Below are 18,428 nucleotides of genomic sequence, written 5' to 3'. Positions count from 1 at the left end.
GATGCGTTTTTTCTCCAACGACGCATTGCGGCGGAAGCCAAAAAACGCTAGTGTGAAAGTAGCCTAACCCTAACCCTAACCCTAGCCCTAACCCTAAATTTAGCCCCAACCCTAACCCTAACCCTAAATTTAGCCCCAACCCTAACCCTAAATTTAGCCCCAACCCTAACCCTAAATTTAGCCCCAACCCTAACCCTAACCCTAACCCTAATTTTAGCCCCAACTCGTCTCTCCTGTCGGCCGGCAGATGGCAGCAGATGGCGGGCGCACTGCGCATGCGCCCGCCATGATGAAAAAGCCGGCCGGCAGGAGAAGACAGAAGAGGACCCAGGGACACCGGGTGAGTATGTTAGGGTCCCCGAATCCCCCTATTTCTCTGTCCTCTGATGTGTGATCACATCAGAGGACAGAGAATTACAGATCGCTTTTTTTTTTTTTTTTGCGGTCGCCGGTAAACTGTTAATTACCGGCGATCGCAAAACAGGGGTCGGTGCAAACCGACCCCGATAATGTTCTTTGGGGTCTCGGCTACCCCCGGCAGCCGACACCCCAAAGATCTTCCGGGTGCCAAGCGCCGGGCGTACTGCAAATCGCGTTTTTTTTTTTTTTTGTGACCGCCGGTAAACGGTTAATTACCGGCGATCGCAACTCGGGGGTCGGTAAAAACCCCCTGAATCATGTTCTCTGGGGTCTCGGCTACCCTCGGCAACCGAGACCCCAGAGAAAATCTGACTCTGCGGGGCGCTATTCACTTTTTCCACAGCGCCGTGCGCTGTGGTTTAAGTACCTTTAGCGGCCGCCGTTAAAAGGCGTATCGGCGGTCGTTAAGGGGTTAAATAGGCAGACTGACTGATAATATGTTTGTACACACCTGTGTTGCTAATTACAGGACACACTTTGGTTTAACTTGTCCCTATGGTCACATTAAGTTCAATCTTTTCTAAGGGTATGTTTCCACGTTCAGGAAACGCTGCGTGTTTGACGTTGCGCAGAGCCACAGCGTCAAACGTGCAGCGTCCAGATGTTACAGCATAGTGGAGAGGATTTTATGAAATCCCGTCTCCACTATGCGTGGTAACACGCACCCGGCGGCCCTGCGATTCCGGACATGCTGCAGCATGTCCGTATACCTTGAGGCGACGCTGCGCCGCCGTAAGGTAAAACACAGGCCCCTATGTGTGGGGTGCGATGATGCCGGATGTGTGCAATGAACATATCCGGCATCATCGCGTCACGGAAGGGGGCAGAGCTTAGGGTGGAGCGGGTTTGCCGCTCTGTCCAAACCGCCGGCCATCCTGAAGGTGGACACGTACCCTAAGGGTGCCATCATTTTTGTCCTGGCCATTTTCATTTATTTGTTTTTCAAAAGCTTTATGTTGAACCGCAACCACAATTTAAAAGCCATCTTTGATTTTCATTAGTTGATATTCAGTAAATTTAAATTGAAAATTACTTTGGTCAGTTGCAGGTTATTTCAATAACCATTGTGTTTTTTTTTTTTACTTTACCAAAAGGATAATTGTTTTTTAACAATTTTGTGCATGTGTGGCTCCAATTCATTTAAGTTTTTTGCCACAATTCCCACAACTTTTTTAAATGTCCTCAAGTTTTTCCATCATATTTTATGGGTTTTAGTGCTTTTATGCCAACTACAGTCAGCCCAACTATGTTTCTGAAATGAGCCTGGGATTGAGCGGCTGAGCACAATGGTCAAATTCAACACCATGCTTAAAAATAGGGCGAACTACAACAGAAATGTACTCTAGTCATCAAGACTGGTGTGTAAAATCAGGACCACAGTGTTCAATGAGGCTACTATAAAAAAAATTTAAAGGCAAGGGGCCATAAAAAAAAAAAAATTTTTTACAGCAATTGTAAAAATGTAAAGAATTAATGTTTAAATTTTCTTAAAAAATATTATCATTTGTTTATAATTTAGTAAAATATGAAAAATAATTTGAAAAGTTTTGGAATTTCCACTTTTAAACACTAGGGGGAGCAGCTGCTGAAATTTCAGAGAAACCTAGTGTACAACTAGCTCACATTACAGCACTGCAGTAATTATGGGCGGAGTCTGCTGACGTGTGTGATGTCTCCTCTCCTTCCCTTCTGGGTGTCTGCTAAGGGATAAGAGAGGATGAGATTCAGGAACCCAGTGAGCAGCCATTTTGTTGGTGACTGCAGAGTAAGGCTGCCGTCACATTATCAGTATTTGGTCAGTATTTTACATCAGTATTTGTAAGCCAAAACCAGGAGTGTAACAATTAGAGGAAAAGTATAATAGAAACATATGCACCACTTCTGCATTTATCACCCACTCCTGGTTTTGGCTTATAAATGCTGAGGTAAAATACTGACCAAATACTGCTAGTGTGACGGCAGCCTTATACTGACAAGTAGACAGTCACCGAGGATGGCAGGCAGCAAGGATTCTGGGAGATATATGGTGGAGGGAGCAGGGTGACAGCAGCCCAGAGTATTTCAGGAGAGCAGTGTGCTGGTCTATGGGGGGCACCCTGTTTGGTGCGCGGAGCAGCCAGGGATTGTACATAGAGCGCTGTCTTTTATACACATGGATGGACGGTCTGCTTGTCTGCTCCACAGAAATCCAGGAAACATTTCTGCAGATTGATGACCTGTTCTGATCCAGACATTGCATGCTAAGACCCCATTCTCCTCCTCAGATCCTGTCTTCTCCATCCTGTCCTGGCAATGTGTGAAAGCGAGACGACAGGCGCAGTCTGGGGTGACGCTGGGGGGAAATGTAGCCATATAGTAACGATAAAAATGAGACCCCTCTCTTCAGCTGCCTCACCAGCCATCCCCTGACTGCACCTAACTAGAGGTCATGCTGCCCCCTCTATTACCCCAGACCCGGGTGCAGGTGCTCAGCCAGGACCACCATAGAATGGGTCCGCTTTCTGAAGATAATACTGCCATAGTGTTCTCACATAATACCGCCATATAGATCACACATAATACCGCCATATAGATCACACACAATACTATCAAATAGATCACACAATACTGTCATACAGTTCTCACATAATACCACCATACAGATCACACATAATACCGCCAGTGTTCTCACATACCGCCATATAGATCACACATAATACCGCCATAGTGTTCTCACATAATACCGCCATATAGATCACACATAATGCTGCCAGTGTTCTCACATAATACCGCCATATAGATCACACAATACCGCCATATAATTCTCACAATACTGATCAAGCATAATACCACCATACAGATCACATATAATACCGTCATATAAATCACACATAACGCCATAATACATCATGACCCCTGCAGCTCCTGTTATCGCACGCATTGAGTTGTGTGTGCAATGGGGAAAGACATGCAGGGGGGAGAGGAGTGCGTAGGAGAGGATTAGATACACGGTTCACCAGACAGTATCACACAGGATATGATTAGATACACCGCTCAGCATAGCATCACACAGGATAGGATTAGATACACGGCTCAGCAGACAGTATCACACAGGAGAGGATTAGATACACGGCTCAGCAGTCAGTATCACACAGGATAGGATTAGATACACGGCTCATCAGACAGTATCACACAGTATAGGATTAGATACATGGCTCAGCATAGTATCACACAGGAGAGGATTAGATACACGGCTCAGCACAGTATCACACGGGAAAGGATTAGATACATGGCTCAGCAGACAGTATCACACAGGATAGGATTAGATACACGGCTCAGCATAGTATCACACAGGAGAGGATTAGATACACGGCTCAGCAGACAGTATCACACAGGATAGGATTAGATACACGGCGCAGAAGACAGTATCACGCAGGATAGGATTAGATACACGGCGCAGCAGACAGTATCACACAGTATAGGATTAGATACACGGCGCAGCAGACAGTATCACACAGTATAAGATTAGATACACGGCTCAGCATAGTATCACACAGAATAGGATTAGATACACAGCTCAGCAGACAGTATCACACAGGAGAGGATTAGATACATGGCTCAGCAGACAATATCACATAGGAGAGGATAAGATACACGGCTCAGCAGATAGTATCACACAGGAGAGGATTAGATACACGGCTCAGCACAGTATAGTGATAGATACACGGTCTGATGTCCTGTGAGGAGCTGCAGTGAGAGGCAGGGTCGGAGCAGCACAGAGATTCTCCCCCTCCCCCGTGTTACCTCTCTGCAGCTCCTGAGGACATCAGACCGCACTCCTTCACCCTCTCAAGCGATTCTAGAGATCACAGCCACACACCAGGCAGCAGAGGACAGGGAACGGCCCCTGCTGACAGTGTGAAAGGGGAGACAGCTGGAGCTGTCCCTCCTATAACAGCGCAGCTCTCAAGTCACAGTGGAGCTCACACACTGTGGGCTGAAGAAAGATGGCGCCGACCTCCTGCCTCTGCTGTGATGTGGAGACAGCCCAGGGGGCGTGGCCAGATCACAGCAGGGAGCAGCTCAATGATAGGTATGGGGTCGGACGCCGACCGCAGCCTCCTATGCCCAGGGCTGCCGTATTCGCAGAGTGTAAGTGTCGTGCAGCTACACTTACACTCCTGCAAAGCAAAATGGCGGCGCCCAGTGGCTGCAAAAATAATTAATAATAAAAAAGATATTAAAGTTAAAAAAAATAATTTTGTATTAAAAATAATTGTTTATATAAACAATCATTTTTAATACAAAAACAAAATTGCGGCACCTTCCCTTTAAGTGAATAAGTATACAGCAACAAAAAATGTAAAACATCTTTAAAAATTCATCCCTTATAAAAAAGTACAGTATACCTTTTCAAAGTTTGATGTTTCATGACTACTTTGTCGAGAATGAGCTGTTAAGTTCTCTGGAGACAGACATGGCTCACCAACAATGTACTTCACATCTTCATTTAATGCTTCCAAAAAGAAGTCAGTCTTGTCTCGTTTATGCCACGCTACAAACAATGCAATGAATAAAATCTAAAAAAAAAGAACACATAAAAGTATTAATGTACTCCACTGCCAAAAATAAGATACAACTTTTGAAAGGTCATAAAAACGTATTTATTTAAACTTAACATAAGTTTTACATAAGCTATAATCACTCACATTAGTTCTTGTAACCTGTGATGTCATGCAACCAGGAAAAACACAATTTAAAATGCACATGTAATACACAAATGTTTAGAATTGAGAGTCCTCAGTGGTTGATACCTTTTAATGGCTAACTGAAAAGATGGTAACAAATTGCAAGCTTTCGAGACTACACAGGTCTCTTCATCAGGCATAGACTAATACAAATTCTGAAGAATCACATATTTAAGCACAACATAGCACAGAAAAAAAAAAAAACATGGTAAGACAGGTGGCATGAAGCAGAATTACCATGAGTGATAAATAGTTATGTCCATAAATGTTGGGCCAGTTCTTAGATAAGGAATGTTTTATTGTCTTCTAACTGGGGTCTCTGTTGTGATGACCCCTCATAGTCTGAGGGGCAAGTTCCTTAGTTGATGTAAAAAGACATAAATTCATGCGACACATGCATTCCACCACTAAGACAGTCAAAGGTCGTCATCAGTTTATATTCCCAGACTCTTCTGTCTCTCTGAGTTTTGAAGTTTCCTTTTAACACAAGTAATTTCATGTCCATAATGTTATGATTTGGGAGACAAAAATGTATTGCCACAGGTAGGTCCATTCTTTTTTCTCTTATTGTATGGCTGTGAGAATTCTTGTTCTAAGCTTTTGCCCTGTCTCCCCCACATACAGACCCCCAGTTGGACATTTAGTACAAATAATTAGGTACACCACATTAGATGTCTATCTACTGGCTAACACGGTACCAAGATATATATCTTTCCTACATGTAATACACATTAATAGCAAGTGTAGCATGTTTGCAATGAACAAGTTATCACCCATCCAATAAATAGGTGATAACTTGTTTTAAACCAGGGGTGGGGAATCTTTTTTCTGCCAAGGGCCATTTGGAAATGTATACCATCCTTCGGGGGCCGTACAAACTTCTCCCACAATGTGCATCCTGACTCTGGCACTGGTTTCAGAACGTAATCTTTCGTTGCATGCCCTACAGTGTTCAGTAGTGAACACTGCATGTGTGTGCTAACAGAGAAAGTTTAATTTAATGCGCTGCTGTAATTAAAACACACCTCCCTGAGCAAGAATGTGGTCCCTGAGAATCTGCTTGGGGGGGGGGGGGGGCTGATTAAAGGTCATCAAGGGTCGTAAATGGCCCTGAGGTTACCCACCCCTGTTTTAAACGAACAACTCACTTTACGCATAGTTATTCATGGTTTTCATTCTTGTCACTAAGCTTTTTAAAGATTTGTGTATATGTATTTAGGGTATGTCCAAATGTACTCTTAGTTAAAAGAGTTGTCCGGTCCAAAAGATAAGTCTGTTATCATTCTGTGTGACCGCAGACTTATGAATCTCCCCAGCGCATGAACTGTGTATTGTGAGGATTCGCAGGTTTCTGAGCCGAGACTGGCAGGTACATATGCTCTATACATACTCCCGGCCAGAGCCCGACTAGTGGGCGCAGCCTCGCTCCATACACTTGCATTGAGCAAAACTGACTAGACAACCGCATCACTAGATGGGGTGCGGCCTGGTCAATACAAGTTTACAGAGCGAGGCCACACCCACTTGTCAGGCTCTGGCCGGAAGTATGTATAAGGCGCATACAAGTCAGTGAATCCTCGCAGCACACAGTGAGCGCACTGGAGAGATCCATAATTTAGACTTATCATATTGGACTAGACAATCCCTTTAAGGTGAAATCTGAGAAGCATTAAAGGGGTTGTCCACTACTAGGACAACCCCTTCTTGATATAAATGTTTGGCCCCAATAAAATAAAAAATATTTTGCTCACATCCCCTCGTGGCGCCGTCTCAGCTGTGTTGACACTTGTGGTCCTGGGACTCTCGTGAGGTTGTTATGACATGTGGGCCTGGCGCCCAATCAGCGCTGGCCACTTTTTGTCAAGTTGAATATGAAGAGTAAGTGAGGACTGCAACTGATCTCTGATCTTCCTCTTCATGTACAATTCGAGAGAAGGCAGAGACAGTGATGCCAGGGCTGATTGGGTGCTGGGATAACTTGTCACAACAACAGCATAGGAGCCCTAGGGAGAGCGAGTGCAGACACTGCGGGAATGGCGCCGGCATGGGAGGGGAGTATAAGCTTTTTATTTTATCAGGGCTAAGTGTGGGGTACGACAAGAAGTTGTCCAAGTAGTGGGCAATTTCTTTAACTTGAGTCCTCAAGTCAGCTATAGGCATCTATCCCAAAGGCATTGTAACACCACTGCCTGCACCCCTGAAGAGACATTAATGTACTCACCACCCCAAGCCATGCAGTGAGCTCTTTTCCCTCTGCTTGCTGAATGCTTACAGCGCACGTGCAGGAACTTCCTGATTCTTAAAGAGGCAGTGGACACATTCCTAATGTGTCCCCAGTCTATTGGTGAGAGGCACTTGGTACTTAAGTCACCGCCACCTGTTGGGAGGTGCCTGGGCAACTTTCTCTTTCGGTGTCTGTGCAAATACTGAGTTGCCAGGTACTGTCCTGTCTCTGATCTCGCCTCAACCTGTTTCCCTGGGTCTGAATACCCAGGCTTGAACCTTGAATCTGAACCTGTATCCAATCTTTCCTGTTTCTTCCACCCTAGGGGCTGAACTCTCAGGTTTGAACCCTGAACCTGTACTTGTGTCTGTCCTTTTCTGAATTATGACCTATACCAAAACCTGTTTGTAACTATTCTGGATCTTTCTCTAAACCTGCAGTGTTCGAACCTGCACCTATTGCTAACCTACAGTGTCTGAATCAATACCTATCTCTAACCCTGCAGTGTCTGAACCAGTACTTATCTCTATTCTGTTGTCACTGTGAAACATTAATTATCACCTTCTTGCTCACCAAAATCCCACACTGTCTGTATTCTATCTTGGCCTTCTTTTCTGCTCGCTTTGTAAAACTGAACATGGACAAAACAGAATTCATCATCTTTCCCCCATCTCACTCTATCCCTCCACCAGATCTATCCATCAATGTCAATGGCTGCTCACTTTCCCCAGTTCCACATGCTCGGTGCCTCGGTGTAATCCTCGACTCTGCCCTCTCTTTCAAGCCACATATCCAAGCCCTTGCCTCCTCCTGCCGTATCAAACTCAAAAATATTTCCCGGATCCGCACATTCCTTCACCACAAAACCACTAGTGCATGCCCTTATCATCTCACACCTTGACTACTGCAACCTCCTACTCTCTGGCCTCTCCTTTAGCACTCTGGCACCACTGCAATCCATCCTACACTCTGCTGCCTGACTAATCTACCTATCTCCCCGCTATTCCCCAGCCTCTCCCCTATGCTTCCTATCATCCAGAGACTCCAGTTCAAAGCCCTTACTATGACCTACAAAGCCATCCACAACCAGTCTCCTCCATACATCTGTGACATGTTCTCCCGGTACTTACCTACATGCAACCTTCGATCCTCACAAGATCTCCTTCTCTACTACCCTCTTATCTCTTCTTCCCACAACTGCATCCAAGACTTCTCCCGTGCTTCCCCCATACTCTGGAACTCTCTAACCCAACACATCAGACCCTCGTCCACCACGATAACCTTCAAAAAGAACCTGAAGACTCACCTCTCCCGACAAGCCTACAGTGAACCTCATCCTACTGAACCGCCGCACAACCAGCTCTACCCTCTCCTAGTGTATCCTCACCCATCCCCTGCAGACTGTGAGGCCTCGCGGGCAGGGTCCTCCCTCCTTCTGTACCTGTTAATGCCTTGTCTTTTGATCATGTTTATTGTATTTGTCAATATTTGCCCCCTTTTTCATATGTAAAGCGGCATGGAATAAATGGCGCTATAAAAAATTTATAATAATAATAATAATCTGTGTGTTCACTTGCAACTTTATAATAAGTACCCTGTGTGAGTCTGGCTCTGTCTCACCGGTGTGCCACTGTCATTAGGTTCGTCCTGTGTGCACTTGGTCCAGTCTTTCCTGTCTGAACCTGTCCTTACCCTGTCTGTTCTATATGAACCTGCTCCTGTCTGTCCTGTGGGAACCTCTGGTTCCGTGCTTGTCCACATCTGCGGTTTCCTGCTTGTCCGCATCTGTGGTTTCCTGCCTGGCCACATCCATACCTGCCAATGACTCAGTCCTTCCTGAAACGGTTTCTGTCACTCTAGTCTGAACTGGTGCCTACCTCTGCCCGTATGTCAGCTGTGCCCGCCAGAAGCTGCCTGCCAGTATATCAGCCATTCCTGCCTGCATTTGCCAGTATGTTAGCCAGGCTTACCTGCCTGCCAGTACATCAGCCGTTCTCACCTGCACCGACTTGCCTGTACACCAGCCATGTCTGCCTGTACTTGCCTGCCTGTACATCACCCATATCTGCCAGCACCTGTCTGTATACCAGCCGTGACTGCCAGTACCTGCTTGTCAATGAATCAGCTAAGCCAGACTTTATACCTACAGTACCTGACTGCACCTGTCATTATATAGTGTCCTGTCCCCTTGGGGGTCAGCTGCTACTGCCGGACACTGCCCTGGAGTGGTACCTGGCAGCTACCTGCTGCACATGCCTGACCTCACCACTAGAGGCTCCAGTGAACAACAAGGTAGCTGCTTAGTCACACCCCTCCAGGGTAAGTTTGGTCAGTGGCACAGTGGGGCCACAACTCACGCTCACGCTAAACAGTCTGGGCACAACTATAACAGCCATTAACTAAAAGACTGTCAGTAATACTACATACTAGTACTAAGTATTACAAAGCACTATTTTTGCTGTTTAACTGTACACAGTTCAATCACTCTTAGTGGGACTAAGAGATGTAAAAATAAATTACAAGGCAACGTATTTAACTGCATGGATTTCTGCACGTTGAACTCACACTCAATGCTAAACAAATTACTTGAATAAAATGATCAAAATAATAGAAAACTGACTCGCACATCATAAACTAGTCTGAACAGGTAAATACCAAAAAACAGCTACTTACATGTACAGTATCCGAAAATTGTTGCACTCAATCGTGTTAAAGCATGTCAATGTGAAATATATGAAATGTGAATAGCAAAAATGGTTTTTGAATATTAGGAAAAATACATGAAAAATACATGAGACGCTTTGCACAAAATTTGGCCAAATAATGTCTGCCCATCAATCAACGTCAAGGTGACCTCATGAGTCTGATGGGTCCCTGATGGGGCATTCAGAAATTAACCTTAGAGAGGTGTCCACACTAGTCAGGGACCCATCAGACTCATATATTTCACATTGACATGCTTTAACACGATTGAGTGAAACCATCTTTATATATTGCACATGTAAGTAGCAATAGTGCATAGTAGTTTTTTGATATGCACCTGTTCAGACTAGTGTTTGATGTGCGAGTCAGTTTTCTGTTATTTGCATGCTAGCTTTCTGACTGAGCACTCCGTCCTTCACCAGGTGGTGATGTTAATTACAGCTGGTTCTTACCAACCCAAAAATGTAGGCTTTACTGAGAGGTGTCCACAGTCACCCATGGATTCAGACATTAGCCTTAGAGATGTTTTCACACTGGTCAGGGACCCATCAGACTCATGAGGCCACCTTAATTGTTTACCAGTTGACATAATGGTTTTACGATGTGTTAAAAAAAATCAAAAAAGAAAAAAAAAAAACCTGTGTATTTGGAGGAGCAGATCCTGTGGGGGTTCTGTGTTTTTAGAGGAGGAGATGTGTTATGATCCGGTGACTTTGGAGCTGCATGAACTTTCTCTGGAGTAGGTGGAAACTGTACTGACTGCAAAACCTAAACTAACACCGCAACTAGAAGTAGCCGTGGGGTGTGCCTAACAAACCCTAGACACCTCGACACAGCCGGAGGACTAAATACCCCTATAGATGGAAAAAGGAATACTACCTTGCTTCAGAGCAGAACCCCAAAGGATAGGCAGCCCCCCCACGAATATTGACTGTGAGTAGGAGAGGAAAGACACACGCAGGCAGAAAACAGGATTGAGCAAAAGAGGCCACTCTAGCTAAATAGGGAAAGATAGGACAGAATACTAAGCGGTCAGTATTAAAACCCTTCCAAAAATATCCACAGCAGATAATACAAAAAGTTCCACAATCTAACTAAAGACATGGAATGTATATCTGCCACTCCAGAGAATCCAACAAGACTGAGAAAATACTGACAATCTAAGCTGGATAAAAAAACACTGAATAGCACAGAATTATTAAGCACACAGCATGTGTGCCACAGAAACAAAACCAGACACTTATCTTTGCTGATTTGGCAGAAGGCAGATGGAACCAAAGCAGGACCAAAACCTCCCAACAACCATGGACAACTGGCAAGGACTAATGAATCCTGCATGCCTAAATACACCAGTCAGAACTGCAATCATCAGATACACCTGACCAGGACTGCAACTCAGGGACAACTGCATTACCACCTACAACCACCGGAGGGAGCCCAAAAGCAGAATTCACAACTGTAGGCTCTATGCAGTTTAAAGTAGGCTACAGGGGTACACAGGCAGCATTGTTGTGGTCAGCGGAGGACGATTTCAAGGAGGGACCGCAGACAGATTTCCTAGGCATAAAATAATAAAGCAGGCTCGATGCGGTTTAAATTAGGCTACAGGGGTACACAGGCAGCATTGGTGTGCTCAGTGGAGGACAATTGGACGGAGGGACCGCAGACAGACTTAGTAGGCCTAAAATAACAAAATAGGCTCTATGCAGCTTCCATTATGTGGCAGGGGTACACAGGCAGCATTGGTGTGCTCAGTGGGGGATAATTGGACGGAGGGACCGCAGACAGACTTAGTAGGCTTAAAATAACAAAATAGGCTCTATGCAGCTTCCATTATGTGGCAGGGGTACTCAGGCAGCATTGGTGTGCTCAGTGGGGGACAATTGGACGGAGGGACCGCAGACAGACTTAGTAGTCCTAAAATAACAAAATAGGCTCTATGCAGCTTCCATTATGTGGCAGGGGTACACAGGCAGCATTGGTGTGCTCAGTGGGGGACAATTGGACGGAGGGACCGCAGACAGACTTAGTAGACCTAAAATAACAAAATAGGCTCTATGCAGCTTCCATTATGTGGCAGGGGTACACAGGCAGCATTGGTGTGCTCAGTGGAGGACAATTGGACGGAGGGACCGCAGACAGAATTAGTAGGCCTAAAATAACAAAATAGGCTCTATGCAGCTTCCATTATGTGGCAGGGGTACACAGGCAGCATTGGTGTGCTCAGTGGGGGACAATTGGACGGAGGGACCGCAGACAGACTTAGTAGGCCTAAAATAACAAAATAGGCTCTATGCAGCTTCCATTATGTGGCAGGGGTACACAGGCAGCATTGGTGTGCTCGGCGGAGGACAATTGGAAGGAGGGACCGCAGACAGTAAGTACTCCAAAAAACTAAATAGATGATAATGTCTCGCAAAAAAAAAAAAAAAGGTTGCCATACTTAGGTACAGGGGTGTGCTCCTATGCTGACTTTCAGACATTGTAATTTGGCGCAAAGTATTTACTGGTGTAAATGTAGGACAGGGCCCCTGCCTATTTTAAATAGCATCATACATGTCAACAAATTGTTATTGTCAGTGCCAGGCATTGAAGGATTTCAGCGCATAGACTAACCAGTGGTGGAGCAGCGAGAGATAATTTTGCAAGTGGTAGAGCACTGTTTGAGCTGGGGGGGGACACTCACTCTTGGCCGGCGGTACAGGCCCAGGGCCCCTCATGTTACAATGGTGTGTCTGAGGTTGGGTGCGCGCCACCACCACCAGAGACACTACATTGTACTATGAGGGACCCAGTGCCAGTGCCGTCGACCAAAAGTGGGCACACCCACCTCTTCAGACAAACGGCACTATGACGGGTGCTTGCGCCAAGTGGCGAGACCACGGCCCCGTGGAGGGAGTTAGGCCATTTGGGGAGGTGTAAACATGTCGTATGCTGTACAAACAGCAGCTGCAAATTAAGAGATTGGAACAGTCAGTAACACCAGTCCCAAAGCAACACCTTTTTTCAGGAAAGCTAGGTGTCAGCCGGGAAAGGTGGGGCAAAATAATTAGAAATCCATGAGTGGTTCATTTTAATGAAGGTTAGATCATCAACATTTTGGGTCGCCAGACAAGTCCTTTTTTCGGTCAGTATTGAACCAGCAGCACTGAATACTCTTTCTGATAGCACACTAGCTGCTGGGCAAGCAAGCTCCTGCAATGCATATTCGGCCAATTCAGGCCAGGTGTCTGATTACTGGGCATCCAAAATAAAGGGGAATGACGGTTGAGGGAGAACATCGATAATGGAGGAAAAATAGTTAGTAACCATACTGGACAAATGTTGTCTCCTGTCACTTTGAATTGATGCTGCAGTACCTGTCGTGTCTGCGGTCATTGCGAAATCACTCCACAACCTGGTCAGAAAACCCCTCTGTCCAACGCCACTTCTGATTTGTGCACCTCTAACACCTCTGCCCTGTAGCCCCCTGCAGCTCGTGTGAGAACCATCACCGGCGCTGTGTGCTGGGAATGCCTGAATCAAATGGTCTACAAGAGTAGCTTGTTTGGTTGCTGCCAATATTTGTTTGAGGTTCTCATGTGGCATGATATTTTGCAATTTGCCTTTATAGCGAGGATCAAGGAGGCAGGCCAACCAGTAATCGTCATCGGTTCATATCATGCTACCACGAGTGTGAAAGCACAACCAACATTCAAAAGTGACCAAAACATCAGTCAGAAAGCATTGGTACTGTGATGTGGTCTGTGGTCCCCACCTGCAGAACCACTCCTTTATTGAGTGTGTCTTGATAATTGCCAATAATTTCAATCTGCTGTCTATTCCATTTGCACAACAGCATGTGAAATTGATTGTTAAACAGTGTTTCTTCCTAAGTGGACAGTTTTATTTCACAGAAGTTTGATCTACTTGGAGTTATATTCTGTTGTTTAAGTCTTCCCTTTATTTTTTTGAGCAGTGTATATACAGTGGGTACGGAAAGTATTAAGACCCCTTTAAATTTTTCACTCTTTGTTTTATTGCAGCCATTTGGTCAATTCAAAAAAGTTAATTTTTTTTCACATTAATGTACACTCTGCACCCCATCTTGATTTAAAAAAACAGAAATGTAGAAATGTTGGCAAATTTAATTAAAAAGATCACATAAGTTGTGTGCTGATTGGAGTGTGGAACGAAGCAATGGCAAATGGCAGAGTTTAACAGGTTAACAACCATGGGTAGAGCTCTGCTCCACCATGCATTTAAAGTCACATGATGGATGATTAAATGCTGCTTATATCAGCCATCATGTACGTCAAAAGTTGTAAAGGGGTTAAATCCTGTTTGGTTACAAAAAAAATTCCATTTTTATTTCATATCTTGATATCACTTCAGCTGAGGACATGTAAATATAAAATGAAAAAAATATATACATATAATAGCTACTGTATATATATTTCGTAAGTTCAGAACCTGCTAGCTAACTTTGATGTTTCACATGACTAGTAAAGTAAGTTAGGAAGTCTTACATTAAAATCTTGATCATTAAATTATATTTCAATAATTACTTTATCAATGAAACTGGAAATCCGCCTTAATTAACTTTATATAATTGCAAAATGAGATATAAATTTATCTTACCATAGAGGGCTGGATGATAAAAATACAGTAGGTCAGTGAGAAAAACACTGCATGTAACCATAGTACGCATTTTGTGGGACCAAACCTGCAAATAAGGAAAAAAGCAGTTATTTAAATTTTCATATTTAAGCGCTTAGGCTGTGTGCACACGTTCAGGATTTTTCGCGGTTTTTTCGCGTTGTTTAGCTATAAAAACACGATAAAAACACTTAAAAAACGCATACATATGCATCCAATCATTTATAATGCATTCCGCAATTTTTATAGCGGTAAAAAATGCAGCATGTTCATTAATTTTGCGGAGTTTTCATGTTTTTACCGCTTTAATTGCATTGGGAAAGCTCTGGAAAAAAAACGCAAAAAAACGCGGTAAAAACGCATGCAGATTTTCCTGCAGAAACAATCCGGTTTTGTTCAGGAAAATTCTGCAGAAAATCCTGACGTGTGCACATAGCCTTAATGGATTGAGCCAATTTGAGCCTTAATGACCAAACCCCATTTTTAAAAAAAATCTGAAATGTCACTTTATGAGGTAGTAACTCTGGAATGCTTGAAAATACCCCAGTGATTCTCAGATTGTTTTTTATGTGACTTATTGAACCTCATGTTAGTGGTAAATTTATGTAGGTCGAATGGCAAAACACAAAACAAACTTTGAATTTGGAAACCTTAAAATCAGATAATATCGCACATACTAATTAATAAGCAATATCTCTCATATGCGTACTACATGTCAGCGTAATTTTTCAAATGTCCTTTTCATTTTCATTTTTTTAAGCAAATTTACAAATTTTATTTTATTAAAGACCTAGTTATGTTTGAAGTGAATTTGAGGGGCCAAGGACGTCCCGGCTGGTGGCGTCCCTGGTTACACGGAGAGAAGAAAAAAATGGCCAGCACTGCTCGGCAGTGTGTGACGTCACTGAGGTACGGAGCCTCGCTGGGGCCAAAAAACCAACGTGTTTCAAAGTGTGCCGCACTTCTTCATCAGGGTTACCCCTTGGCTCTGCGCGGATGTGCGAGTCCTCCCTGCTTATTGCATAGATCCTCAGGAGATATACACTCAGCAGATCTCTCACTCAGCCCTGCACTGACTTGCAGCAGGGCACTAATCATCTGGGAAGCACTGGCAGATATCTGCACATCAATCAAACTCTCAACTACCAGACTTATTGTGAACCCTAAGGTATGTGAACCTAATTAGTGTGCATTCTAAACAAAACCCATTATTTAGTGTTATTGCTTAAAGGGAACCTATCACCCCGTTTTTTAAAGATTAGATAAAAATAGTGTGAAATAGGGGCAGAGCTGGGCTTTACATTAGGGCCTTTTCGGTGCCTTTACACCCCCGTTAGGCTACCGAAATACCTTTGTGAAGTGGCCGTTTTGTCCTGTCACTCAAGTTGGTCAGGTCGGATGGGCGTGGTCACAGCACTGTTTCTCCCCCAGAATCCTGCTCATCATTACGTTGGTGGCGTAGTGGTGTGCGCATGTCCAAAGAGAAGATCCACTGCCCAGGAGATTCAAAACAGCGCGGTCTTCGCTATTCGCCGTTTACCGGTGGGCGCGGCCATCTTTCCTGTGGCTGCGCGTGCGCAGATGGAGCGCTGCGCTGCCCGGGGCTTCAGGAAAATGGCCGCGGGATTCCGCGCGTGCGCAGATGGAGATCGCGGCGGCCATTTTCCTGAAGCCCCGGGCAGCAGAGCGCTCCATCTGCGCACGCGCAGCCACAGGAAAGATGGCCGCGCCCACCGGTAAGCGGCGAATAGCGAAGACCGCGCTGTTTTGAATCTCCTGGGCAGTGGATCTTCTCTTTGGACATGCGCACACCACTACGCCACCAACGTAATGATGAGCAGGATTCTGGGGGAGAAACAGCGCTGTGACCACACCCATCCGACCTGACCAACTTGAGTGACAGGACAAAACGGCCACTTCACAAAGGTATTTCGGCAGCCTAACGGGGGTGTAAAGGCACCAAAAAGGCACTAATGTAAAGCCCAGCTCTGCCCCTATTTCACACTATTTTTATCTAATCTTTAAAAAACGGGGTGATAGGTTCCCTTTAAGGCCTGCAGGCTGAATTCTCTGTGCATTTAGGGCAGTGATTTGTGTGACTAATGGCCCTAATGGCTTATTCAGTGTCCACCCACTAGCAACTGGCATCAGCTGTATACATATAATGGCATCTTACTGAGCACTTGTTCAGGTGGGTAGACCATCCCACCTAAACACAGTTTTTTAGTGCGGCATTTTTTGTTTATTGCAATTTAATTAATAAAAAATCATGCAATGTGATTTTATGTTATTTATTTTTAGGTTCTGTCTTTCACAGTTGAAATGTACCTACGAAAAAAATTACAGACCTCTCTATTTTTTGTGGAAAACTTTCAAAATCGGTGGTGTATCAAATACTTAATTTCCTCACTGTAAATTTTTTACCAGTTTTCCTCATTTTTTACCAGTTTTATCTGTAATTGTCAGTTCATACTAACCTAGTGAGAGAAGACTAGCTGTCATGATGTGTCCCATAGACAGTACACATGAGGTATTCATGATCTTCATGCATAACATAACATACTGTACATGCAAATTGTATTTTTCAAGTCAAAGATGTCTAAAAATTTAAGAAATAGCATATAATATCTATCTTATTATCCAGACATAATGAAGTGTAAAAATACCTGAATCCAAATACTACAATTACGGCCATACAAATCAAGCTGAATGTAGCACTAATGGTCCAACCCACATAGACACACCATGGAGGTAAAACTTTGTTCCTATGGAGGACAGAATTTTCAAACAAGCTGTGATCTAAAAAAACGGAAAAAAAAAACAAAATAGCTTTATTTTAACCATTCAAGGGAGCAATAATAAAACTTTTGAAAGATCTGTCCAACAAATTTATTTCCAGTGATTTTAACCCCTTCATGACCCAGCTTATTTTGGCCTTAATGACCTTGCCGTTTTTTGCAATTCTGACCAGTGTCCCTTTATGATGTAATAACTCGGGAACGCTTCAACGGTTCCTAGCGATTCTGAGATTGTTTTTTCGTGACATATTGGGCTTCATGTTAGTGGTAAATTTAGGTCGATAATTTCTGCGTTTATTTGTGAAAAAAATGGAAATTTGGCGAAAATTTCGAAAATTTAACAATTTTCACATTTTGAATTTTTATTCTGTTAAACCAGAGAGTTATGTGACACAAAATAGTTAATAAATAACATTTCCCACATGTCTACTTTACATCAGCACAATTTTGGAAACAACATTTTTTTTTGCTAGGAAGTTATAAGGGTTAAAATTTGATCAGTGATTTCTCATTTTTACAACAAAATTTACAAAACCATTTTTTTTAGGGACCACCTCACATTTGAAGTCAATTTGAGGGTTCTATATGGCTGAAAATACCCAAAAGTGACACCATTCTAAAAACTGCACCCCTCAAGGTGCTCAAAACCACATTCAAGAAGTTTATTAACCCTTCAGGTGTTTCACAGCAGCAGAAGCAACATGGAAGGAAAAAATGAACATTTAACTTTTTAGTCACAAAAATGATCTTTTAGCAACAATTTTTTTATTTTCCCAAGGGTAAAAGGAGAAACTGGACCACGAACATTGTTGTCCAATTTGTTCTGAGTACGCTGATACCTCATATGTGGGGGTAAACCACTGTTTGGGCGCACGGCAGAACTCGGAAGGGAAGGAGCGCCATTTGACTTTTTGAATG

General features: G+C 43.8%; 1 protein-coding gene across 1 annotated transcript in view; it reads right to left on the bottom strand.

Moving 5' to 3' along the window:
* The window catches only part of LOC143782192 (polycystin-1-like protein 1), a 264,298-nt gene extending 246,683 nt beyond the window's left edge, over nucleotides 1-17,615 (bottom strand). The window contains exons 1-3 of the mRNA XM_077269385.1: nucleotides 17,379-17,615; nucleotides 14,695-14,779; nucleotides 4,809-4,979 (exon numbers count right to left, since the gene is read on the bottom strand). Of these exons, the coding sequence (XP_077125500.1) occupies nucleotides 4,809-4,979; nucleotides 14,695-14,779; nucleotides 17,379-17,407 (285 nt within the window). The 5' untranslated portion in view covers nucleotides 17,408-17,615. The remainder of the gene's footprint in view (nucleotides 1-4,808; nucleotides 4,980-14,694; nucleotides 14,780-17,378) is intronic.
* Nucleotides 17,616-18,428: the final 813 nt, after the last annotated feature.

The sequence above is a fragment of the Ranitomeya variabilis genome, chromosome 6 (genome assembly GCF_051348905.1).
Source record: "Ranitomeya variabilis isolate aRanVar5 chromosome 6, aRanVar5.hap1, whole genome shotgun sequence".
Lineage (NCBI taxonomy): Eukaryota > Metazoa > Chordata > Amphibia > Anura > Dendrobatidae > Ranitomeya > Ranitomeya variabilis.
The sequence above is the reverse complement of the archived record's forward strand: the minus strand, read 5'-3'. Positions and strand labels throughout refer to the sequence as shown.